Source organism: Convolutriloba macropyga, chromosome 10 (genome assembly GCF_964194025.1).
Source record: "Convolutriloba macropyga chromosome 10, txConMacr16.3, whole genome shotgun sequence".
In the NCBI taxonomy this organism is placed as follows: domain Eukaryota; kingdom Metazoa; phylum Xenacoelomorpha; order Acoela; family Convolutidae; genus Convolutriloba; species Convolutriloba macropyga.
In genome coordinates, this window is record NC_134477.1 from 34,010,178 (window position 1) to 34,037,064 (window position 26,887).

The window sequence follows — 26,887 nt, forward strand, 5'->3', positions numbered from 1 at the left end:
ATGTACATTAGTTGCCGAATTTTCATTCTGTTCTTCGGTTTGTATATCAGGTCTTGTCCTGCTATGTTTTTTGTGTCGTCGTCCGACACTCTTTCCCGTTTTACATTTGTCCACTCAGCAAAGCTGGGAAAGTCAATTTTTCTGAATGAGTTCTTCCTCCGTCTAACGGCATTTGTGCGCACGACGTCATTTTTCACTCTTTAGTCAAGGTTTTAGCTCATTTGCGTGTATAGATTTCGGTCATACTTGACTTACCTCACCCAATATATGTTATATATAGTTTTCCGTGTCAGTCTAAGCTTTTGGCTGTTTGCCCGGTATGAGTGGTTTCCTTGGAAAATTTATCATGAGTTACGTCATGATTGAAAAAGATCTATCACACAGCGTATTGAGAATGATTGTTTTGAGGTAATAAAACGTGTTTAATGAAACGAGTTAAAATGTTTTTTAATTCGTCGTCTCCATCGATGATTCTTGCGACCGTTGGTTTTTTTATCACTTAGTGACTTCTACTGCTTTGCAGTAAAAATCTGTGCTGGAGGTCATTTGTTCTGTTTTCAGGTCAATTGCGTGACTTACTTCACTAAAAAATGACTTCTGAGCTCACTTAAGGAACTTTAAATTTTATGAGCCTTTACTAGTTAAAGATCAATAGTGTGAATCTAAGTGGTGTCAAGCGTATATGCCCTAATTCTTGAGTATTACTGTTGTTTTTTATTAATGGCCGCACAGCGATAGCTGGGGCTATTATTGGCCTTCTCTTGGTTTTTTTTATTTCGTTGTCAAGATTTTTGTTACGACCATATGACGTCACAGCCACTTTTTGTTCATTCGTTTATGCAGTTTCAACTGAATTGCATGCGTGACGTCATTTTTCGCTCTTAGTAGAGCGAGTTTTTTTGTTCATTCGCGTGATTACATTTTTGGTCAGACTTGACTTACCTCACTCTCAAAAATGACTTCCTCACTTTGAAATTGACTTTTATTTACTTTAATTCAAAGAGATAAGGTCAAATGGTTGTGTGTCACTCTAAATGAAGGTTATTTGAGATCAGCTAATAGAGGCAGCAATAACTTATACAGATTTTTAATCAAAATATAACAGATCAGCCTTCAATGAAAAGACGATTTTTTTGGAGACTGCAGATCTACGAATCTGTTTTGACTATTTTCTGGCAATTTGCCAGCTATGTATTGAATATTAGTTTTGAAAGAGCTCTTATAGGGTTTTTTGTAGAGCGTATGTGTCTCACAAAATGAGAGTCCGAATCTAACCCCAAACGTCTAATGGTCTATTAAATTACTGATGGTCATTCTGTATCTTAGTTCTTCATTTGATTCATATCCATGGAAGGCCACAAGCCTCTATCGGCTATTTTCCGACAATCTGCCGGCTATGTTAGCATATTCTTAGAATTGAGTTATTAATACCTTTAGGGAATATAAAATTAGATTTTTAGATGTTGGAGGAAGAAAAACTGCAGCCTAGAAAGAAATTTTAGTGGCTATTGGAAAAATGATTAGAGTAAAAGTAAACTTTTTCAATGTGGAAGTTAGAAGATTTTCTAATTGACGGATTTCATTGATTGATACAAAAGTTTGTTACGAATTTCTGTTTAACGTATCTAACTAGTTGATTTGCCACTTTTTTCTGTTTGTTTTTTGAACATTAACAGAAAAAAGTGGCAAATGTTCCGTCGCAAATGTAACAAACTTTTGTATCAATCAATGAAATCCGTCAATTAGAAAATCTTCTAACTTCCACATTGAAAAAGTTTACTTTTACTCTAATCATTTTTCCAATAGCCACTAAAATTTCTTTCTAGGCTGCAGTTTTTCTTCCTTCAACATCTAAAAATCTAATTTTATATTCCCTAAAGGTGTTAATAACTCAATTCTAAGAATATGCTAACATAGCCGGCAGATTGTCGGAAAATAGCCGATAGAGGCTTGTGGCCTTCCATGGATATGAATCAAATGAAGAACTAAGATACAGAATGACCATCAGTAATTTAATAGACCTTTAGACTTTTTGGGTTAGATTCGGACTCTCATTTTGTGAGACACATACGCTCTACAAAAAACCCTTTAAGAGCTTTTTCAAAACTAATATTCAATACATAGCTGGCAAATTGCCAGAAAATAGTCAAAACTGATTCAAAAAAGGAAACACAGAAGATCCCACTAACTATCGTCCATTATCAGTAACCGGCGCATTGGAAAAAATTTTTGAGCAAGTTATAACGAACCAAATTAATGACTATTTGATCTCAAATAACTTGCTGTCACCTAAACAATTTGGATATAGGAAAAAAGTGTCCACAACAGATGCCATACTACAATGTATGGAATATGTAAGAACTGAAATGGATGAAAAGAATACAGTTTGTGGAGCATTCCTCGATCTCTCAACAGCATTTGACTCAATCTCACACGAAATACTAATAGAAAAATTGAAATGTTTAGGATTCGACGGAACATCTCTACAATTGATTAGATCATATTTGAAAGACAGAACTCAAAAAGTAGTTTTCTCGGGAAATGAGTCCGACTGGATTTTACTTAACAGAGGTGTGCCACAAGGGACATTATTAGGACCAATTTTGTTCAACATTCATGTGAATGATCTTCATAGAGCTATTGATAAGACAATTGTCAAGTAATCCAGTACGCCGATGACACCTTTCTCTATTCTTCTCATACTAATGAAAATATAGTCAGAAGTTATTTGGAAAAAAATTTTGAAAAACTATGTTATTACTTCCAATCACATCAATTAATGATGAACAATAAGAAGACAGAATATATCGTGTTTGCTCCATCAAAAGAAGCACGAACTCCGTCTTATCTCAATGTTAAAGATTTGAACATAGGAGAATCGTCGTCGGTAAGATATCTAGGAATAATATTGACAACAAATTAAACTTCAAAGAAGAGATCAAAAGAATACTCTCTAGAATGGCGTGCAGCATCAAAATCTTGAAAGATATAAGGAACTGTTTTCCTATAAAAACTAGAGTAACACTATTGAACGCGCTTGTTTTAAGTGACATTCAATACTCATCTCTTATGCTTGTTGGTATCAGAAAAAATCTCATGATAACATTTGAAAAACAACTTAATTGGGGAATAAAAGTGTTTCAAAGGAAAAAAGTATGGTCGATCGACTGATTCAAAAATAAAAAAAACATAATCATGCCTGTTGAATTCCTTCTCAAATATCGATGTATGGTATTTTTCTTGAAATATGTTAGGAAACAATTACCAGCTTTTAGTAACAACAATGTATTGCAAACTTCCAATTGTAAACAGAATGCGAGAACTGGAGAAATTTATCCGGCTATGAAAAGTAATTCGGAATTCCTCGATAAATCATTGATGCTGCAAGCCATGAAATTGTACAATGAATTTCCATATGAACAAAGACAAAAACTCGATAAGGTTAAAAACATCAAATTTTTTTTGAAAGAATTCTATTTCAAGGAATATCTGAAGGACCCAAAGGCATTGGAATACAGAGATTTGTTGAGGGACCTTTTTTAAGTTTTCATTGTTTTTAATTTCCTTATTATCCAATATATTTTTTTTTATGTTTTTAGTATTCCAAACGTTGTAAATAAAATATATTCTTATTGTTTTATGTATTTTAGAATTTGTACATTGCCATTTTGTTGACACTTTTAAGGTGTGTAACATTTTGGAATTCAATGTTTTCTTTTTTTTTGAAAGTGTTTGTTTTTCTCCAAAAGATGTATTATTTAATTAATTAGCATATATTCTAGGGGAACCTGTTTGGTTATTTATTAAAAACAACTGATAAGCGGATGAATGGAAAGTTGCCAGAATAATGGATAGATTGGGATATCTCTGAGAGCCGACTTCGTGGTTCCTATCATTTAGCGTACAGCTTGAGCATAAATCAGCGAATAGGGACTTTATTGGTCCTTAACTAGTGAGAAGCAAAGTACTTGAAATCTTCCTCAAAGTACTTAATAATTTATTTACTCTCGATGTTACTGATTGATCAGATTCGTGATAAATTTATGTTTTGCTGCTGTTTGCAGTAAGCGTTCAATAGTGTATTTCATTTCTATGTATTTCCGACTAACTCGATACTCCGGAAGAAAATCTCAATTCCGGCTGTATGTCAGCTATATTCTCAGTTGCGGCAGTATTTTCAGTACCTAGTATAACACAGCATTAATTGGAGCCAAAACCGTAACTTGCTTTCTCTTTGATATGATACACAATAGAATGTTTGTTTAGGCATCAAGTTCACCAACTTGCAGACGGAGGACGACGCCAAAGAGTTCTTCATTATGGCCGCCAACCCAGAAATCAATCAAGAAATGTGCATTCTCATGAAGCGCCTCTGGCACGACTCCGTTAGTCACTTAAGGCCATCCAACTAATTACACACTTGTTATTACTCTGTAGGAATCTAATGGTTGCCTCGAGACTATTCAAAAAACTCAATTTAAAATTTCGGGTTAATTTTCTCAAAAACTTAGTTTAAATTTTTAGCATGTAGTTGCTGCTTAACATCTATTTCTGGAAAAGTTTGTTTTGCGCTGGTAGATGAAGAACAGCTTTTTATAGCTGAAAAGGAGTGGAGCTTCTAGGGCAAATAAAATGAGTTGAAAATGTTCGAACTCAGATAAGATAGTAAACCTTTCTTTCACTCAGATTTATCATCCCACGTTTATGAGGCAGAATTTCTTCGTGTTATTAATATGAGGAATCTAATCCATGCTTTAATGATTGTAGGTTAACGATCGAAGTGTTTCAGATGCTGAAAAAGATCAAAAAGGAAAATTTTGTTAATACCTGAAAATTTTGTTAAAACTGATTAAAACTGATTGTAGGACTTGCAAAGCTGTTTCCTGCGGGCTCGCGAGTACCAGCTGAACGATTCCGCTTCTTACTACCTAAACGCCCTCGACAGAATATCGACTCCCGAATACATACCCACAGTGCAAGACGTCCTCAGAACCCGGGTGAAGACGACGGGCATCGTGGAGACCAGGTTCCTCTTCAAGACTCTCAGCTTCAAAATGATTGATGTCGGAGGACAGAGAAGCGAGAGGAAAAAGTGGATTCATTGCTTTGAAGGTTTGTTTTCTTGTTCATGAGGAATCGTTTAGTTGAATTGACATGTGATACATTCCTATTTGTCCAAACATGAAAATCGTTTTAAATAGCCGCGAAGCGATAGCTGAGGCTATTGGCCTTCTCTTGTTTTTTTTTATTTATTTCGTCAAGATTTTTGTTACGACCATATGACGTCACAATCACTTCAAATCTGCTTTTTGTTCATTCGTTTATGCAATTTCAACTGAATTGCGTGCGTGACGTCATTTTTCACTTTTAGCGGAACTAGTTTTTCGTTCATTCGCGTGATTAGTTTTTTGGTCATACGTGACTTACCTCACTCTCAAAATTGACTTCCTTCCTCACTCTGAAATTGATTTTTCTTTGCTTTAATTCAAAGAAATAAGGGCAAATGAGTGCTTGTCACTCTAATTGAAGGTTATTTAAGAGCAGCTAATAGAAACAGCAATAATTTACAGATTTCTAATCAAAATTTAACATCTCAGCCCTTAATGAAAAGTAGTTTCTTTTTTGGTCTGTCTTTTCTACCTTCTTTTTGAGACTACAGATCTATAAAGCGATTGCGTCTATTTTCTGGCCATTTGCCAGCTATGTTTAATAGCCGCCCTCATCTTCTCAGCCGGCTATTATTGCGCTCGTATTTTTTTTTTTACTTCGTCAAACTTTTTTTCTCTTAACCATTTTGCCGCTTTTTCGACATTTTGCGTGAAATCTTTTTTGACTTCTCTAGGCTAGTTTCTCTCTTCTCTCATTCTGCTAAAAGTGAATTTGAACATCAGTTGCTAAGCAAAGCAATTCAAAATGAACAGAGTCGGTATAAAAAATTGAAGTCAGAAATAGAAACGGGATAAACCCATAAAGCCCAAATTTAGATGCCCGATATTTGAACGTCGTTCCTATAAGTCTTAGTTACCACCTCTAATGCTTATTGGTGTTGATAGTAGCCCCTGTAGCCTCTCTCTAAGAAACAGAAGTATGTTCAACTACGAAATGCCATCAAAATAAATCGGACTTAAAAAATATTTTTGTACAAAAATCTTTTTTTTTTCAATATATTCTATTCGTTCAATCCCAATCATGCTTATTGGAATCAACGGCGGCTATTTTCCGGCAATCTGCTGGGTATGTTTATTTATAGCCGCGAAGCGATAGCGTCTATTATTGGGGACATCGTGTTTTTTACAATTCAAAGAATTTAAATTTTATTGGGGCGCTGTCTTTTTAAGATCTTTTCACACTTTTTCATGATTTTTGAAGTCAAATTGGAGTAGTGATTTTGGTCACGCCGAAACAGGAAGTGGAGCGAAAGAGCGAGGGGTTTTGCGGCGTGAATTTTTTCACTAATTTTTAAGTAGAGTGAGAAAACGGTGTTTGAACAAAAATGTGCTTTGTAGATAGTGGTTTTTTTTGTTCACATGCGGCAATTTCACTTTGATTTTTACTGTTTTTTTTCGATTTTTTTTTGGATCGGATTTTTTCTAAATGGTTTTTCCAATCCATTCATAGTTCATCCTAGGCCTAGTGTTTTGTTCGAACCAAATTTCCATTTCTCGCTAGTGGTTTTTTTGTTCATATGCGGCATTTTGAGATTGATTTTCTGTTTTCTTTTTTATAGCTGCGAAGCTGTAAGCTGAGCGATGCTATATTGCGGTGCTCTTGGTTTTTTTTACGACTCGAAGAGGAGTATTGAGATTCTACAGGTTTTTTAAGCAGAAAGCAAGTTTGTTCATGACTTGAATTTTGACTTCTTTCTGCTCGAGCATTTACCTCCGTTTTTGATTGTTGACTTCTGTTTTCGAACATTGGACTTTAACTGTAGCTTCGTTTGTAATGTATAGCAGTTGGTAACAGTCTGTAATTCAAGGTGAAGAGGTCAATTTGAGAAAAATTGATCCCTTTTAGCTACCAATTTATCGCTGAATGTTTTTTACCTAGTTTTTTGAGCGGCGTCGATTTTTTTTTTCAATTTAGATCTGTATCTGTTTCTATCTCTTATATGGCACGCAGGTCTATTCTTTCGCAGCTATCCCGGCAATATGCCGGCTATGTTATTTTTTTGATCTGATTTTTTCAGAAATGGCTTTCCCAATTCACTTTTACTATATTTTTGAGACTGAAGATCTACGAAGCTATTGCGGCTATTTTCTGGCAATCTGCCAGCTATGTTTATCAATTCTAGTGCAATAGTCCTATGTATTGCTAATTCGTGGGAAATTTTGCCATGTGAGCATAAGAGTACTTAAGATGAACTCCAGTCTTGAAATGAGAATACCTGACATTCTTTCAGTAAGGAGAAATGAGTGCATTTTAAAGTAAGAATGATTTTAAATCAAGCCTGAAACACAACAACAAACACTGGTCTATTTCAGCTATATTCAGGTTTAACGCAGGCTTTTTTCGTAGCAACTGAAAGAAGATATCTTACTAAGCTATAAGAGCGTGAAGTTCGCTTGCGTAAGAACAGGTTATTGTGGTGATTTGGGTTCCAGGCGTGACAGCCATTATCTTCTGTGTGGCGCTGAGTGGCTACGACTGTCTCCTGGCCGAGGATGAGGAGACGAACAGACTGCAGGAAAGCATGCGTCTCTTCGACTCGATCTGCAACAACAAGTGGTTTATAGAGACCAGCATCATCCTATTCCTCAACAAAAAAGGTACAACTCGCTTTTTCATATTGCTTCATCTTGAAAAATTTTTTTGCGTTCTTGCATGATGACCATTTATCTATCAAGATTTTGCATGATGGACATCCGATCTTGGTTATGTTAGTGTGTGTCGTGATGGTCGAGAGATATATTGTGTTTTTCACAAGCCGGACAGTATTTACGATCTCCTGACTGAGTGAAGAAGCTGTCTGTATAAACATGGGCTGTCGCTTTATATATAATTTGTAAACGAAAAGTATGAATTAGGGGGAATTCTAATTAGAGCGGGCGGCTAAATGTGTGTAGTGGAATCTTGACTTCGCTATCTGAGATTTTATAAATCTCAATAATGATGCACTAGAGTCAAACTATCTTGATCATTGCCAGATAATGGAAACTGACTAGATGGAATGATTAACAGTTTTCCAGTGTTTCAAGAAAAAAAATAAGCAAAATGGGATGGATTTTTTCTTTCAGAAGCGGTGACTATTAGTTCTGAAACAGTTAGATAATTAGATCCCATAGTTATGCAGATGCGACCTCAAAACTACTTTTTAGTTAACATCTGTAAAAATATATTAAAAACATAATTTTTGATTGCTCTCAAACGAAGTTTGCATATTATATTAGTCCTCTGGTCATTTTTTATGTATTTTTTGCTGGTCCGACTTTCTGTCTGACCGATTTGACTTCTCGTCTGCAAAGACGGGATAAACAGATAGCGCACAGCGGGCATCAAGTCCTCTTAGAGCTTTTCAGCTCACTAGCCTTCAAGTATGCTACTCACAGAAACTGTTTTGGAGAATACCTATGGTGTGAAGGGCGGTTCGGAGAGGTTCACGCCCCCCACCCCCCACAAACACACACTCGGACACAACCCTCCATCCCCACCTCTGCATATCGTTCAGGCCTTAAGTGCACCGTTTTGCCAAAGACACCCTTTCCCCCCACTGTTGCCCCCCATGAGCCTCCCAGCTGATCCCCCACCCCGCTGCGCTCACCTCACGCCCCTTCAAATAAGCTAAGGCTATCCCCACTAAACTGTGGCTCGCTACTGACAAAGGCAACTGATTCGATTCAGAAACTTTTTTGGAAATTACTTATGGTATGAAGGTTGGTTCTTAGGGGTTCACCCTCCACACACAAACACACACAGACACAACCCCCCCCCCCCCCCATCCCCACCGCCGGTCGTTTGAGAGCAACTCGCGAGATGTTAGTCGGTTGTTTAAAATTCTTACTAATATTCTATATCAACAAGGTCCGTTTGTAACCCCTTTACACCACCACTCCTCCCCCTCTTACTACGCCACTCGTACATCTGCCGTCACCAAACGCTCGATCAACCTCCTCCCCCCCCCAACACACACACACACACACAAAGCTCTGTTCACTGCGCTCCTGTCCAACCCCCATTAGTAAAGCTTAAGCTAGCCTCCCTAGGCCGCCAGCTACTGCTGAAGGCAAACGCTCGCTAGTGCTGTGAGAGCAATTCGCCTGATGTAAGTTTGGTTTCATTTTATATCTTAACCCCTTGCACTAGAGTCAAACTATCTTGATCATTGCCAGATAATGGAAACTGACTAGATGGAATGATTAACAGTTGTCCAGTGTTTCAAGAAAACAAATAAGCAAAATGGGATGGATTTTTTCTTTCAGAAGCGGTGACTATTAGTTCTGAAACAGTTAGATAATTAGATCCCATAGTTATGCAGATGCGACCTCAAAACTACTTTTTAGTTAACATCTGTAAAAATATATTAAAAACATAATTTTTGATTGCTCTCAAACGAAGTTTGCATATTATATTAGTCTTCTGGTAATTTTTTATGTATTTTTTGCTGGTCCGACTTTCTGTCTGACCGATTTGACTTCTCGTCTGCAAAGACGGGATAAACAGATAGCGCACAGCGGGCATCAAGTCCTCTTAGAGCTTTTCAGCTCACTAGCCTTCAAGTATGCTACTCACAGAAACTGTTTTGGAGAATACCTATGGTGTGAAGGGCGGTTCGGAGAGGTTCACGCCCCCCCACCCCCCACAAACACACACTCGGACACAACCCTCCATCCCCACCTCTGCATATCGTTCAGGCCTTAAGTGCACCGTTTTGCCAAAGACACCCTTTCCACCTTTCCCCGCACTGTTGCCCCCCATGAGCCTCCTTGCTGATCCCCCACCCCGCTGCGCTCACCTCACGCCCCTTCAAATAAGCTAAGGCTATCCCCACTAAACTGTGGCTCGCTACTGACAAAGGCAACTGCTCGCCTGTCGGTTGAGAGCAACTCGCCAGATGTTAGCGAGAAGTTTAAAATTCTCACTAATGGTCTATATCAGCAAGGTCCCTTAGTAATCCTTTTACACCACCCCTCCTACACCTCTTACTACGCCACTCGTACATCTGCCGCCACCTAAAAAGCTCGGTCAACCTTCCCCCACGCACACAAATACACAAGCTCAGTTCACCGCGCTCCTGTCCATTCCCCCTTAATAAACCTTCAGCTAGCCTCCTTAATATATAAAATGTAACTTTATATTTAACATAAAATGTAACTTTTAAATTTAACAGTAGCTTAGTTTCCTCGGTATAGTAATTAATAGTTAATTGTTTGTGTATCTAGAATGGCATTAACTGTCTAGATCTACAGTAAAATCAAACTTTAATTATATAGATGAGGTTTGTAGCAATTGTATATGTCCTCCTGACCTTTTTTAATGCAATTTTTCGCTTAACCGATTTTTAGTCTGACCCATTTTTTTTTCAGAATAAACAAATGGGTGAAAAACGGAATAAACAGGTTGTGCACAGTGGGCATTAAGTCCTCTTAGCGTTTCAGCTCATTAGTCTCCAAGTATTCGATTCAGAAACTTTTTTGGAAATTACTTATGGTATGAAGGTTGGTTCTTAGGGGTTCACCCTCCACACACAAACACACACAGACACAACCCCCCCCCATCCCCACCGCCGGTCGTTTGAGAGCAACTCGCGAGATGTTAGTCGGTTGTTTAAAATTCTTACTAATATTCTATATCAACAAGGTCCGTTTGTAACCCCTTTACACCACCACTCCTCCCCCTCTTACTACGCCACTCGTACATCTGCCGTCACCAAACGCTCGATCAACCTCCTCCCCCCCCCAACACACACACACACAAAGCTCTGTTCACTGCGCTCCTGTCCAACCCCCCTTAGTAAAGCTTAAGCTAGCCTCCCTAGGCCGCCAGCTACTGCTGAAGGCAAACGCTCGCTAGTGCTGTGAGAGCAATTCGCCTGATGTAAGTTTGGTTTCATTTTTTTTAATCTTAACCCTTATCCTATAAAATTGACCAAAATGTTTTGTCCTCTAGCTTGAAAAATGGGTAAAAGTTCATCACAAAAAATTGCAATCACTTCGCCAATGAGCCCCTTAGACACTGTTTGGCTGCCGTTAAGGAGCAGCCGAGATGGCTACTAAATAGTTTGGTAAATGTTTCGTTGCGTAAACCTAGTGGTATATTTGGGGGAAAGTTGAGCTAGTCTTTAACTTGGATCACTAATTTTTTTTTTGCTGTGCTTCATGTACATGTTTTATTTGCATATTAGCGTAGGCTTCTCGCATGTTGTTACTACGCTGTAGACAGGTATTAGCACTTCAACATTTGAAATGGATAACTTGTTAACTGTTCTGAAAATAGTCAAGGGAGGGTTAATGTAATTCAATTTTTGAAATTCAAATCTGTTTATCAATTTTAAATTGCTTGAGGTCCTCATATTGGCAGGAGTTTAGTGTCGCTTGTGAACAAAAATGTCTCATTTTCGTAAATACTTAGTATTCATCAAATATTTGCTTATTCATGTTTATACAACCCCGTTTTTGTTTCAATTCTGATTAAGAATCTGAAGTAGACCAGAGTTATTTTGTTGTAGCGGACATCAAGAACAGCCTGTTTGTGGTGGCAAAAGCTGACTAGATTTTGCATGAAAATTGCCAGCTTTTTTATTTGCTGTTGAACGAAGCTTGAAGCATTTATTTCAATTATGTAAACGTGTTTCTTTTTGCGACTCGAAGTAGATTTGCTCATAACTTGAGCTTTGACTTCTATGTTTTCAATCATTGGTTTCGGTTTTAGAGCGTTGACTTCTGCTTTCCAACATTTAATTTTAACAGTAGCTTAGTTTCTACGGTATAGTAATTAATAGTTAATTGTTTGTTTATCTAGAATGGCATTAACTGACTAGATCTAGTCATATTAAACTTTAATTAAGTGAAGTTTTTAACAATTCTATAAGTCCTCTTGGATTTTTTAATGCAATTTTCTGCTTGACAGATTTTTAGTCTGACCCATTTGTTTTTTCGGAATAAACAAATGGGTCAAAAACGGAATAAACAAGTAGTGCACAGTGGGCATTAACTCCTCTTAGATCTTTTCAGCTCACTAGCCTCCAAGTATGCTACTCACAGAAACTGTTTTGGAGAATACCTATGGTGTGAATGGCGGTTCGGAGAGGTTCACGCCCCCCCCCCCCCCCCACACACACACACACACTCGGAGCATTTCAGCTTACTAGACTCTAAGTATGCGATTCAACAGTTTTCGGGAGACATTTATTTGTGGTGTGATAGGCGGTCCTTAGATTTTGACCTGCCACCCCCTCACTTCAACGCCTCTCGCACCCAATCCCTTCACCCACCTCTCCAATCCCAGTCACTGCACATCGTTGCTTGCGTAACTCAGTGCGCTCGGTAGGAAGCAGTTCGCCCGACGTTAGTCGGTTGTTTTAAGAATGGAAGTTTTTTTATGAGTTTAAGTTTGTTTTGTGGAGGCGTGATAGCCATGCGTAGCGATTTGGTATAATTAAGGAAGATAGCAGCCGTTAGGTGATAAGTTTCTATTTCGGTTTCTGTGCCTCGATCGAATTAAATGTGGTAATCCTGGCTCAAGGGTAGCTGTTATTGAAGGTTTCAAATTTGAGTTAAGGATTGATGTTCTTAATTAGCTCGTGACTGAGGTCTGAAGCATTTATTGTAATCGTTCATGTTTTTATGCATTTTTTTGTTTGGGAGTTTCCCACTTTTCCAGTAACTTTTAAAAGCTTGTCTGCTTGATTTTTGCGTGATCTAATTTGCTCTATGATTCAGAATTTTAACCAGCTTCACTAAAAATCTAAAAGCGCCGAAATTCGTATAATTAATAGCTGCTGTCAGCCTCTCAACAGCTATTATTTAGGAGCTCTCCTTTTCTTAATTTTGCTTTATCTTTTGATCATGTTTTTTATTTTATAAAAGTCGCGATTTTCACGTTTGATTTTTGACTTACCTCACTCACTGCTTCAACTGATTCGGTTTTAAATTTTTTTTAACTCATTGAATTATTCGTTGAAGTGAATGCGGCCAAGGCCGGAGGAGCAGATTAGAAAGACGGGATAAACCGGCAAAGCGCGGTCATTAAGCCACAGTATCGGTTTTTAAAGTTCATTATAGTCATTGCTAGCTGAAATTAGTATCAAGCTTAATAGCCTCCAGTTTAGAAGCTGCATTAAGTATATTTTTAGAGTGTAACTGAATCTGCACACCAAATACTAATAGTTTTTCACACTTAGAAAAATTCGGTCAAATTCTATCTCCTTTTCTGTGTCAATCCTGATGTGCTTCAAGCGTCTCAACGGCGGCTACTTTCCTGCAATTTGCCTGCAACTTTTTTTAACTTGCTCTCGAATGAAGTTTGTAGCAATTGTATCAGTCCTCTTGGCCTTGTTTGATGCTATTATTCGCCTAACCGATTTTTCATCTGACCCATTTGATTTTCCGTCCTCAAAAACGGGATAAACAGGTAGCGCACAGCGGGCATCAAGTCCTCTTAGAGCTTTTCAGCTCACTAGCCTCCAAGTATGCTACTCACAGAAACTGTTTTGGAGAATACCTATGGTGTGACGGGCGGTTCGGAGAGGTTCACGCCCCCCCCCACACACACACACACACACGGACACAACCCTCCATCCCCACCTCTGCATATCGTTCAGGCCTTAAGTGCACCGTTTTGCCAAAGACACCCTTTCCACCGTTCCCCCCACTGTTGCCCCCCATGAGCCTCCCCCACCCCGCTGCGCTCACCTCACGCCCCTTTAAATAAGCTAAGGCTATCCCCACTAAACCGTGGCTAGCTACTGACAGGCAACTGCTCGCCGGTCGTTTGAGGGCAACTCGCGAGATGTTAGTCGGTTGTTTAAAATTCTTACTAATGGTCTATATCAACAAAGTCCCTTAGTAACCCTTTTGCACCACCCTCCTCCCTCTCTTACTACGCCACTCGTACATCTGCCACCACTTCACACGCTCGATCAACCCCCTTTCCGCCCCCCCTCCCACACACACACGCACTCACACACAAGCTCTGTTCACGCCGCTCCTGTTCATCCCCCTTTCCTAATTGACCTTAAGCTAGCCTCCTTAGGCCGCTAGTTACTGCTGAAGGCAACCGCTCGCTAGTGTTGTGAGAGCAATTCGCCCGATGTAAGTTGGTTATTTTTGTTTTATCTTAACCCTTACCCTCAAAAATGACAGTTTTTTCCTCTAGCTTGAATGGGTAAAAGTTCATGACGAAAAACTGCAATGATTTCGCCAATAAGCCCCTTAAACACTGTTTGGCGGCCGTTAAGAAGGAGCAGCCGAGAATAAGGTGCTAAAGATGGCTGCTAAATTTTTTGGTAAATATTTCGATGCAAAAATCTAGTGCTATATTTGGGAGAAAGTTGAGCTAGTTTTTAACTTGGATCACTAATGATTTCTGCTGTGCTTCATGTACATATTTTTTGCATATTAGCATAGCCTACTCGCATGTTGTTTCTACGCTGTAGACAGTATTAGCACTCAAACATTGGAAATGAATAACCAGTTAACTGTTTTAAAAATAGTCGAGAAGATCCATGTAATTCAATTTTGGTTTGCAAGTCAAATGTCTATCAATTTTTAGATTGCCCGAGGCCCTCATTTTGGGCAGGAGAGTTTACTTTCGCTTGTGAACAAAAATGTCTTATTTTCGTAAATACTTAACATTCAGCGAAGAATTGCGTATTCATGTTTCTACAACCCCGTTTTCATTTCAATTCTGATTAAGAATCTGAAGTAGACCAAAGTTATTTTGTTGTAGCGGCCATCAAGAACGGCCTGTTTGTGGTGACAAATGCGGACTAGATATTGCATGAAAATTGCCAGCTTTCATTTTTAGTTGCTGTTGAACAAAGTTTGAAGCTATTATTTCAATTATGTCAACGTTTTTCGTTTTGCGACTCGTAGTGGAGTGTTGGTTTTCTACAGGATTTTTTTTAGCTGAAGCAATTTTTTTTCATAACTTGAACTTTGACTTCTATATCTTCAAACATTGGTTCCTGTTTTAGAGCGTTGACTTCTGCCTGCGAACATTTACTTTTAGCAAATAGCTTAGTTTCTACAGTATAGAAATTAATAGTTAATAGTTTGTATATCTAGAATGGCATTAACTGACTAGATCTACAGTCATATCATTAATTAAATAGATGAGCACCTGTCTTTGAGCGTTACGTCTTACTAGTTTCTAAGTATGCGATTTGCCAAACTGATTTGAGGATACTATAGTTAATAGTGTGAATGGCGGTTCGTAATCTTAAGAGTTTGGCCACCCATCACCACCCAACCCTTGAAGCCAAACGCTCGCTGGTCGTTTGAGAACAAAGTCAAAAGTGCAAAATCAAAAGAAACGGGATAAACATATAAAGCCCGGTCATTAAGTCATAGTGCATTAGGTTATTAAGTTTCATTAAAGCGACTGCTAATTTGTCTTAGTATTATGCTTAATAGCCTTCAGTTTAGAGGCTAAATTGAGTGTAGTTTTAGAATCTAACCCAATGTGCAGAATTTGCACACCAAATAAGAAGACCTTGACACTTAGAAATATTTTGTCAATTACTATTGATCAATTCTTTCTGTTTCAATTCAAATGTCCGCCAAGTGGGTCAACGGGGGATGTTTTCCGGCAGTTTGTCGGCTATCTTTTCATTTGTTTGACACAGAACAAACAATGGAACTTTCAATTGAACTAAATCAGTTTCTCTATTTTAGGCTTAAAAAAATTAGCTTTTTTAGATTTTTTTTTGAAAATTGCTTTTCAATATTTTAATGTGATTTACTTTTGATCTTTTCCATTTAACACAAGAGCTGCTTTTTTAAAAACTATTTTGTTATTTTCTGTCATTACTGTCATGGCAGCTTTTATAAAGTCATGAACAGTCAAAATGTTGTTCTCAAAGTCGCTTTATTTAAATTGTTTCTAATGGTTAATTTGGTAGGCGCAAATGTGTAACCTCATTGCTTCTCAGATAATGTGAAATTGCGAGCTGTACAGCGAGAAAAAGAGATATCTAAGATGCTATGCTTAAAAACTACAATGTCTCAAGAACTTCAAATTTTATAGTGTTTCACGTTGATCAAAAGTTTGCTATTTTGAGGTATTTTAAGGGATTGTCGCAGTGTATTAATTTTAATTTGTTTAGCCCTAAGGTAATTTAAATAATTAGAGAACAGATGAAAAAAACTTCTTGGGCAATAATCTCATCTTTTCAAAAAGCTCACTTTTAGACTAATAAGCCTATTTTTTCTCTGCTTTTTTCTTTTATGCAATTTTTCAGCTGTTTATTTGCTGCTTGTTTAACAGCCGTCTTCAAGCCTCTCGACGGCTATTATTAAGCCGCTCTCCTTTTAATCATTTAAAGAATATGAATTGTATTGGAGCGCTTTTTTTAAGATCTGTTCACACATTTTCATGATTTTAAAAGTCAAATTGAAGTGCTGATTTTGGTCTCGCCAAAACAGGAAGTACAGCAAAAACGCGAGTGCTTTTTTTGCTGTAAAATTTATTCGATTTTTTTAGAAGTAGAGTGAGAAAATGATGCTTAAACAAAAATTCGCTTTCTCGATAGTGGTTTTTTGTTCACATGCAGAATTTTGACATTGCTTATTACTGTTTTGCATTTTTCATATGGTTTGTTTTCGAAATGTTTATCCCCAATCATTCATAGTCCATTCGAAGTCCTGTTTTTTCTATAGTCATTAAAAATTTTTGAATTTTGTCCGGACATTACTGCTATGTTCGTTAATCGCTTTATCTCTTGGTCACGTTTTTCAGTTTTGGCTCATGACTTACATCACTCACTGGTTCAATTGAAGCAAATTAAAATCTGCTCCACTCATTGATTACGCGGTGTTGTGAATGTCAATGTCAAAAGAGCAGAATCAACAGAAACCGGATAAACCGATAAAGCCAGGCCATCAAGTCAAAGTGCATTAGGTTATCTGAGTTCATTACAGCGATGACTAGCTGGCAATTTGATTTAGCACAATAGAGTTCAGTATAGAAGCAGAATTAAATATAAATTTAGAATAATTGAAACCACACCAAATTATAACACTTTGACGCTTAGAAACCTTTGTCAGTTTCTGTCCCTTCTTTTTTCCTTTTGTTTCAATCACGAGCGCTAAGTGGGCTAATGTTGTTTTTTCCGGCAATTTGCTGGCTTTATTTTAGATGTTATCACATTTAAAAGGAAATGTCAATTTACAGAAAAATCAACCTGTAGTTTGAAGATATTTTTAATTGCTCTCAAACGAAGTTTGTAGCAATTATATTAGTCCTGTCGGTCTTTTTTTGTGCGATTTTTCACTTGACCGATTTTTCGTCTGACGCTTTTGACTTTTCGTCCTCAAAAATGGGATAAGCAGGTAGCGCTCAGGGGGCATTAAGTGCTCTTAGAGCTTTTCAGCTCTGTTTCAACTGTTTTGGAGACCAATACTTATTCTTATGGTGTGAAGAGCGGTTCTTAGAGGTTGATGGGACCACTACTGTTGCCCCCTATTGCTCCCACCCCACCGCGCTGTTGCCGGCCACCCAAGTTTTGCCCCCCCCCCCACCTCCCCCCCTCAATTAGCCCCGGTTGCATTCCCCCTCCCGTGGCTTGCTACTGACGAACAACCGCATGCTAAAACGCAAATTTATACTATTTTGCAATTTTTGAAAATTTTTGTTATTTTTTGATTTTTATCAGCCCTAGCTGTCAAGTAACCTCCTTTAATTTTTAAAAGTAGTTTACTGCGTTGTTTCTAGTGGTAATGTAATGGTTTCAACATTTTACCATCACGAAATTTAGCATTTTTTTGACAAAACGTGCAATTTTTTTCAATTTTTTTGACAGTTTTTATTTTATTCAGGTCATTCGAGATCCAGGGGCCAGAAAAAATCCTATGGGGTTTGATAATAAGTTACTGACAAATTTAATTGCAATGGAATAGTTTTTTAACTTTTTAATGTCATAATTTTAGCAATTTTTTGATAAAACTAGCTTTTTTTCAAGTTTTTTTTTGAAATATTTTGTCGGTTTTTTGATTTTTTCAGCCTTAAGAGCCAAGGAACCTCCTCTAGGTTTAGAAAATAGGTTTCTGATTTTTTTAGATTGAAAGGAATGCCTTACAATATTTTAACATCACGAATTTTAGCATATTTTTTGATAGTTTTTGCCTTTTTTTCCAATTTTTAAACTTTGTCGTTATTCAGATTTTTTGAGCCTCAAGGGTCAAAAGAGCCTCCGTTAGGGTTTGATATTAAGTTATTGGCAAGTTTTTGTTGGTCATAGATTAAATTTCAAATTTTTGATATCGAATTTTAGCAATTTTTAAAACTTGCAATTTTTTTTGAAGTTCTTTCGAAAATTTTTGTCATTTTTAAGGTTTCTCTAGCCTCAAGGGCCGCGGAACCTCCTCTAGGGTTTGATAATATGTTACTAGATAGCTTGTAGATGTACTTCTGGAAATGGAATGTTGTTCAAGATTTTTATATCACGGTTTTAAGCAATTTTTAAAAATATTCGCAATTTTTTCATGTTTTTGAATTTTTTCCGGCAACAGAGGCCCTGGGACCTCCTCCAAGGTTTGATAATAAGCTGCTGCATAGTTTTTAGAGTTAATGGTATTATGATCAACATTATATTTGACTCCAGTTTTAGTAATATTTAAAAACTTTCAATATTTTAAAAACTTTTCAATATTTTTTGTCCTTTTCTGAGTTTAACGACCATTACTTGCCAACGAAACTTTTCAAGTCTTGGAGATGGGTTACTTGACAGAACTTTCGAGACAAAAAAAGGGTTTTGATTTTTTATTGCGGAGTTCAAAACTTTTTTAATTTTGCCTTTTTCAGTTTTTCTCTTTGATTTATTTATTAACAAGGTTAGAAAATTTGCAGTGTCGAATCCAATCATGGAAGATATTCCTGTCTCCTCTCTCGTTCGGTTGGGTTTCCTTTCCTTCTCTTTCTCGTTTACGTTTTAGCTCTCTCTCTCTCTCTCTTTGTTGATTCCGCACTTCAGCTGCTGTTATGTGGCGTAATGTCACCATCTCTGATGCTCATTATTAATGAGTTATAGTTGAAATGTTTTTATCATAAATGATCTAACAGGCACTTTTAGGAAACCGGTGTTAATTGCTCTCAAAACCAAATTGCCGAAAATTGCTTTTCGCTTGGCCGATTTTTGTCTGACTCATTTGACTCGTATTCAGAAACGTGATAAAGAGGTAGCGCCCTGAGGACACTAAACCGTGGCTAGCTGTTGACGAAGCCAAACGCTCGCCGGTCGTTTGAGAGCAATTCGCCCGACGTTAGTCTGTTATGTTTTTTGTGCTGGTCGATTTTTCTGCGCCTGTCATCATTCACTATTGGCCGCTTTCCTAAAACTATCATTGAGCTCACACTGTTAATAAATATTTCCAAAATCTAATGAACCTAACCATGAAAACCGAGTGGAATTTTAATTGTATTTTTTGAATTGTAACGGAATTTGTGTTCCAATTTTTTTCCAGCTGTCCTTTTTCTAGCACTTGTTGCTTTTTTTAAATAATTTGCATTTGGTTGAAATTTTGCGGAAACATGGAAGCTGAATAAAGGTGAATCAAGAAACCCATGTGTCAAGTGTCGCATACATTATTATTATTCACCTTTTAGGTAATAATGTACACATACATATTAGCTTCCTTAAAGTTGTGCGAGTAATATATAGGGTAGTTACTATCTTTTTGGCCTTCCCAATCGTTTACTTTTCTTTAGTTTGGGTACTAAGGTCTAGGACTGATTCAACCTTGAAAGTTTTTGAAAGGTTTTACCGCTTTTTTCCTTACTATCTTTGTTTGTCAGCATAATCGTTCCGAATATGACAAAATTAAATTGCATTAGTATAGATAGTAAGACATGACGACTGAGCACAGCTTGCAAGCAAAAGGTTAAGGTGTTTTTAATATTACAATTTTTTTTGAGCAATTGCTTAAGTTTGATTATTGGGTTCGATTGTTTAACTTTCATTATAAAATTGAAGTTTACGATTGTTGGGGGTCATGGCGGTGTCTTATGCGATCTTTTTCAAGCTTGACTTCTTTGTTTTTGTGTGATCCAATTTGCTTTGATTCAGAATTTTAAGTAGTTTTACGGAATAAGTTTTAGAAGAACTTATCATCACAAGTTTTCCGAAAGTAGTTTTTACCCAACTAATGGTACTAAGATGTCATGAATTCTTAACCCCATTGAATGCCTCAAATAAGCGTTTGAAGTCCAATGAATGTCTTTAATAAGCGTTTGAAGTCTAATTTAGTTGCTCTAGAAAACGTTAGCTGTCGAAGGAGAGCAACTTCCCTTACTTTGTTGGTAATCTTTTCTATAATTCTCGTGATATTTTTGGGACAAATAGTTTTTAATAGGAGTTTTGTGATCTCTGTTGCAGATTTGTTCGAGGAGAAGATTACCAAGAGTCCTTTGACGCATTGTTTCCCAGAATACACTGGTCCTAATACATTCATGGAGGCTGGACAATACATCCAGATGAAATTCGAGAACCTGAACCGGAGAAAACTAACAAAGGAGGTCTATAGTCACTTCACGTGTGCAACCGACACTAGTAACATCCAATTCGTGTTTGACGCGTGCACAGATGTCATCATAAAAACGAATCTGAAAGACTGTGGGCTCTTCTAATCAGACGGGCTGCTGCTCCTTTCTATCTTTATTTTGAAATAAACAAATTCACTCAAGTTGTCGCTCATTGTTAGTTGAGTGTTGCGCAAGTTTTAGATTGTTGTGCAACAGTATAATTTTGAGAACAATGGGAAAAATTTCCTATTGGAAAAGTTTCATTTTCTAGAAAGTTTTCAATTTTATTCATCAATAACAACTCGGAGAATGAATAGCGGAGGTAATAAAAGTCAAGGTTTGGATGAATATAAGAGTTCTTAATATGAGTTCCTGTATTGAATGAAAGTTTTTTTTATTGCCCGCGCCGTTCACGTGACTTTATGTTAAGACCGTAAAATTTGAGGAAACGGTTCATTTAATGAGGGTTCCCAAAATTTCATATTCAGACTGTCAAAACAACAATTGCTAATTCTCAAATAAAAGCAAAGTATGTCTGTTGTTTGTTCTCTGTACTGTCTTTGTTATATCTAACCTGAAGATGATTTTGTGATGTGGACCGATTCCTCTCATAATGTCCTGAAATTGATTCATTGTGCTTGGATGTTCTATTGTAATTTATCATACAGAAATAAGTATATGGACTTCGTGATTTTTCTGCTCGACTAGCTGTGCTTTATTTACAATAGATAGAATAACATTTCGCCAAATTCTTTTATAGAAAATTTATTTGATCCGAATTTAGTTTCCGAAAGCAAGATTTTACGCTATATCTGATGAAATTCCTGGCAACGATGTAAAAGACTATATAGTGTTGGTTGTTGAACAATTTATATGTCATTAACGGGTGTTATGCATGAAAAAATATCCAGTGACATCAGCCAGTATTGAAGAATAGTGAATTTCATCAAAACCAGGCTCATTTCTTGAATCGATGAAACAAGTCCACTCATTGAAGTCTCAATACTGCAATGTGTATTGTCATTTAAAATTTATATGAAGACATTAAAACATTATAATTATTTTGTAGTGAGTGCAATTCTATCTTATCTTGCAATGCTTTGACCTTTCTCTCTTTTAGACCCACTTCCCACCTCCCATCTCCTCCTCTTCTCTTTATTTCTATCAGTAAATACCGATCTTCTACTCCATTGGGAAACATTTAATTTGATTCAAATTCGTTCTAATTATCGCTAACTCATGGTTGGTTCTTGTTGAGAAATAAATTAATGTTTATTTTTGACGACAACGCAGTAAATGTTTTCTGCAAATTAATGTGTAAATTAAATTGAGATTTGGCGGCTGGAAATCGATAAAGTCGGAATGAATTTGGTATCTAAAATTTTGGCTCGATTTTTTTCTGAGAAAACATGCCCTTGTGAATATCTTTAATTTTTTATGATAATCTATCTGATGCTGGAGTTTGCTGACATTTCGATAAAAAAAGTAAAAAAGCAATTTTCAACAAAAATTATTGGATCAATATAAATGTCGCCAATTTTTCGCAGATAGGTTGTCGCCAAGTTAAATTGTGCAGATAGGTTTGACATTAGACCGTTTTATTAGGCTAGTAATTTTGTGCAATAAACTGTACAGTTCTCTAATTATTGATTTGATGAAGCTTCTAGCATTGCGGGCAATGCTAATTTTGTCTCCTTTTTTATTTCTTGAATTCCCGATGCAAGATAGATCTGAAACATTTTGAGCTATTTTAAATCTTAATTATGCTAGGAAATCACCATTCATACCCTGATCCAGACTTGAACTCGTGCAATTTATAGCTGTTCCAAAGCTAAAATTTTGCAAAACATTTTTAAACGGTGCAATAATTTACGAACTGCTAGTAATAACGACTCGATGAGAGATTAAAATTTGCTGTAAATGTTCGATATTTTTCTATATAGCAATTTGTAATTCTACAATTTGATTTAATTTGTTTGCTTATATTTTTTGGATTTCTCAGAAAGACCTTCATCAATTATATTGCGTGTAGGTTCCATAGCCTATAGCGATCTTTTTCAGATAAATTTTTATTATGCAGTGTCGAAATGTTAAATTCCACGTTTGGTGTTACACATATTTGTAGTTATAACGTCTTTAATATAAATTTACCTTATTGTTTAGTTTTGAAGAATGTTGAGTTGAGACTAACCAGGCTGCAACTCTTAGACAAAACTTGCAACACTTACGAAGATTAGTACGGACTTGTATACGGCGGGATCAAGTTTTCGACGGAACGAGTACTAGACTCCCCTAATAAAAATAATCTCATTTGATCAAGTTTGTTGAATGAGTGAGTTAATTTGAAAAGGCTATGCGAGGGAGAGAAACATATGTTTTTAAAGCTATATTGCGGTGCTCTTGGTTTTTACGACTCGAAGACGAGTATTGGTTTTCTTAAGGTTTTTTTTTACCGGAAGTACTATTCGTTCAGACGATGTTTTGACCTAAAAGCGAAAGCGAGTAAAATTGCAGTGTGAACTAATTTTTTCTGAGCGAGAGAAGTTTTTTGATCATGCGCTGAGTTTAGTGAATTACTTTTTGATATTGAAAAGTAGTTTTTGACTGAATGGCACATATAGATAACCGTTTTTAGCCGTTTTTTCGTCTAAGTGGCCTAGTTTTTTTTGCTTGTAATTTGGTTTTTTGTATAAATAATTTTTAATCGATGCTATGTTGAAATGTAAACCCCGGAAATTGATAGCACAGCATTTTGCATAGCCTGAAATTTCGTTTCAAATGCGAAATTGGCACATATTTCTTGATTTTTTAGTTAATTTTTGGCTTTTTTCTATTAATTTCTTCATTTTTGGATCTTTTATCTGTTTTTTGTCAAAAATCAGTTAATATGGCAACTTCCCTTTGATAATTCGTATACTCAATGCCTCTTTCTACCTCGATGTAATTTTGTTTCATAAATTTGTACATTTGCTAATCCGATTTTCGTAGTTTTTTGCCAATTTTTTCAGTTTTTTGTTTGTATTTTGCTTTTAATTACTAGAAATAGTATTTTGGGGAACATGAGGGACTTTAATTTCGTATCAATAAAAATGCAATCATTTTTTGGTGTTAAGTTTTTGAAAAAACAGATAAAATTTTTTCATAAATGCAGTCTTAAATATTTTTTGACCACTTTTTTGCAAAATGTTTCAATGTTTCGCATGTCTGAATTTTGCTTTTTCTTGTTTTATTCTCTTGAGCAAGTTGGATTTTTGTCTCGAATGACTCATTGTCTTTTCTATGTCTCGAATGCTGATCAATGAAATGTACTCGTTTTCTTGATTTTTTTAAATTTGATTTTTAACTTTCAAAAATCAAGAATCGGTCTTTTTGTTACGGTGTTCCTAACATTGTGTCCATATTCTTCACATTCTCGTTTGTATCATTCTAGTTTTGTCCTGGCACCTACTTTAATATTCGTTTTATTGATTTTTTCAGTTGTTAAAAAATTGAATGAATTCAGCTTTTTCTTAGATCTTGGTTTCTTCGGTTTGCAATTGATTTAATTCAAAATAAAGCAGTACTGGGAGTTTGCTAGAAAGTCGTTTCCAATATTTCTGCTTATTCCTATGCATTGCAATTTTCTTCCGAGCTTGGTATTGTTTTTAGACGATTTTTTGCCTTTGAATATTATTCTGTTGCTTTTGTTTTTCTATGATTAATTTAATTTTTGAATTAGTATGAAATCATGTTGTCTAGCATATAAACAACAAGGAAGAATCATGTATTAATTTTGTCTTAAGTGCCATGATTAGAAATCGAATTGTAGTGGTTCTCTGATTCTTAAGTTTGAGCACTCTTTTTTGAATTATTTTGACTTTCCTGTCTTTTTTGAAAAGTTTTTATCTGACGTTTGCTTTCGCGATCGTTTTGCGATTAGAATCAATAATTATCTGAGGGCAATTGATGGCCTGTCAGCTTTGTCAGGCTATCAGCTTTTCGACCATCCTAAAAATTTCAGACTTTTTTAACGTTACCAAACGTTTTCAATACTAAAATTTTGCTGCATTTTCTTTCTCTAGGTGACAGTGGTTTAAATTTCACAGATTTTTAGATCAGACCCGGGGAGGTAATGAGTTAATGGTTTAATACAAAAGGTAATGGCTTTAGCTTTTTGTGAAGTTTTGGTGATTCGAGTCGCTTCCGGAATTCTTCGGGCTATGTTTTTGTTTCGTCGTTTGACGCTCTTTTTTCGTTTTACATTTGTTCACACAGCAAAGCTGAAAAAGTCAAATTTTCTGAATTACATCTTCCTCTCACTAACGGCATTTGCGCGCGTGACGTCATTTCTCACTCGCTTTAGCGAAAGTTTTTAGGTTATTTGCGTGATTAGATTTTGATCATACGTGACTTACCTCACTCAATAAAAAGACTTTTGCACTTTAAAACTTAAGTTTAATTTGAATTTGTTTAAGGTCAAAGGAACTCATATGTGCTGTAAAGGTCCCTAATAAGAGGCTTCTGTGGAATGAATTGTAACAAGCGTTATTAATTTATCGCTGAATGTTTTTTAACAAGTTTTTTGAGCGGCGTCGATTTTTTTTTCAATTTAGATCTGTATCTGTTTCTATCTCTTTTATACGACACGCAGGTCTATTCTTTCGCAGCTATTCTGGCAATATGCCGGCTATGTTTTTTTACAGGAAGTAGATTTGTTCACGCGGCATTTTGATCTAAAAGCGAAAGTGAGAAAAGCTGTCTCGGTGAACAGATTTTCGCTAAGCGAGAGAAGTTTTTTGATCATTCGCTTCGTTTAGTGAATGACTTTTTGACTTTGAAAATTAGTTTTTGACTGAATGGCACATATAGATAACCGTTTTTAGCCGTTTTTTTGAACTAAGTGGCCCAATTTTTTTGCTTTTAATCTGGTTTTTTTTTATCGAAATAAAGTTTATTCGATACTATATTGGAATGTCAACCTCGGAAATTGATTCCACAGTGTTTTGCAGAGCATGAAAATGCGTTTCAATTTGAAAATTGGCACATATTTCTTGATTTTTTTAGTTAATTCTTGAATTTTCTATTAATTTCTTAATTTTTGGATCTTTTAATCGTCTTTTTTCAAAAATGAGTTAATATGGCAAATTCTCTTCGATAATTCATATACTCAACGCCTCTTTCTACCTTGATGTAATTTTGTTTTATAAAATATACATATGCTAATCCGATTTTGGTAGTTTTTTTCCGATTTTGGTCAGTTTTTTTATTGTATTTTAGTTGTAATTGCTAGAAATAGTCTTTTTGTGCAACATGAGGGACTTTAATTTCCTTTCAATAAAAATTCAATCATTTTTTGGCGTTAGGTTTTTGAAAAACAGTTAAAACTTTTTCATTAATGCTGTCCTAAAATTTTTTTGACAATTTTTTGCAAAATGTTTCAATTTTTCTTATTTATGAATTCTGCTTTTTCCTAATTTTTGTTCTCAGGAGAATAGATCTTTGTATCGCGGGTTTAGTTATCTTTTATTTGTCTTGAAAGCTGAACAATGAAATGTATTCGTGTTTCTTGAATTTTTTATTGGTTTTTAACTTTCAAAAATCAAGAATGAGTTTTTGTTACGGTGCTCCTAACATTGTTCCCATATTTTTCACATTCTAACTAGTATCTTTCTCCTGGCACCTACATTTATTTTTGGTATATTGATTTTTTTAGTTGTTAAAAATGATTTCAGCTTTTTCTTAGAATTTCGTCATTTCTTTGGTTGGCATTTGATTTCGTTCAACATGAGGCAGTACTGAGAGTTTGATAGCAATTTTTTCCGCAATTTCCACTGAAGACTATTTACTGCAACTTTCTTCCGGCCTTGGTAATAAATTAAAAGATTTTTTGCCTTTGAATATTCTCCTGCTGCTTATGTCTGTTCTATGATCTAATTAATGTTTGAATTAGTAGTAAATCATGTTGTCTAGCATATGTACCACAAAGAACAAGTGTGTGTTGTTTTTTGTCTTAATTGCAGTGATTAGAAGTGTAATTATAGGTGTTCTCTGATTCTTAAAATTGAGCTTTCCGTTAAGATTTAACTTAGTTACTAAGATTGTTATCTGCCGTTTGCTTTCGGGATCTTTTTCAGATGAAAATCATAAATTTTTTTAGGGCAATTGATAAACTTGTCAGCCTTTTCAGTCTATCACTTTTTTGACCACTTTAATTATTTCGGTTTTTAACGTTACC

At 36.0% G+C, this 26,887-nt stretch overlaps 2 protein-coding genes across 2 annotated transcripts in view; one reads left to right on the forward strand and one right to left on the reverse strand.

Moving 5' to 3' along the window:
* Positions 1 to 22,831, forward strand: part of LOC142347888 (guanine nucleotide-binding protein G(i) subunit alpha-like) — a 30,653-nt gene extending 7,822 nt beyond the window's left edge. The window contains exons 4-7 of the mRNA XM_075399043.1: positions 4,267 to 4,385; positions 4,866 to 5,112; positions 7,602 to 7,766; positions 20,528 to 22,831. Of these exons, the coding sequence (XP_075255158.1) occupies positions 4,267 to 4,385; positions 4,866 to 5,112; positions 7,602 to 7,766; positions 20,528 to 20,778 (782 nt within the window). The 3' untranslated portion in view covers positions 20,779 to 22,831. The remainder of the gene's footprint in view (positions 1 to 4,266; positions 4,386 to 4,865; positions 5,113 to 7,601; positions 7,767 to 20,527) is intronic.
* The window catches only part of LOC142347999 (neurofibromin-like), a 634,373-nt gene that overhangs the window by 478,915 nt on the left and 128,571 nt on the right, over positions 1 to 26,887 (reverse strand). The window lies entirely within an intron of this gene.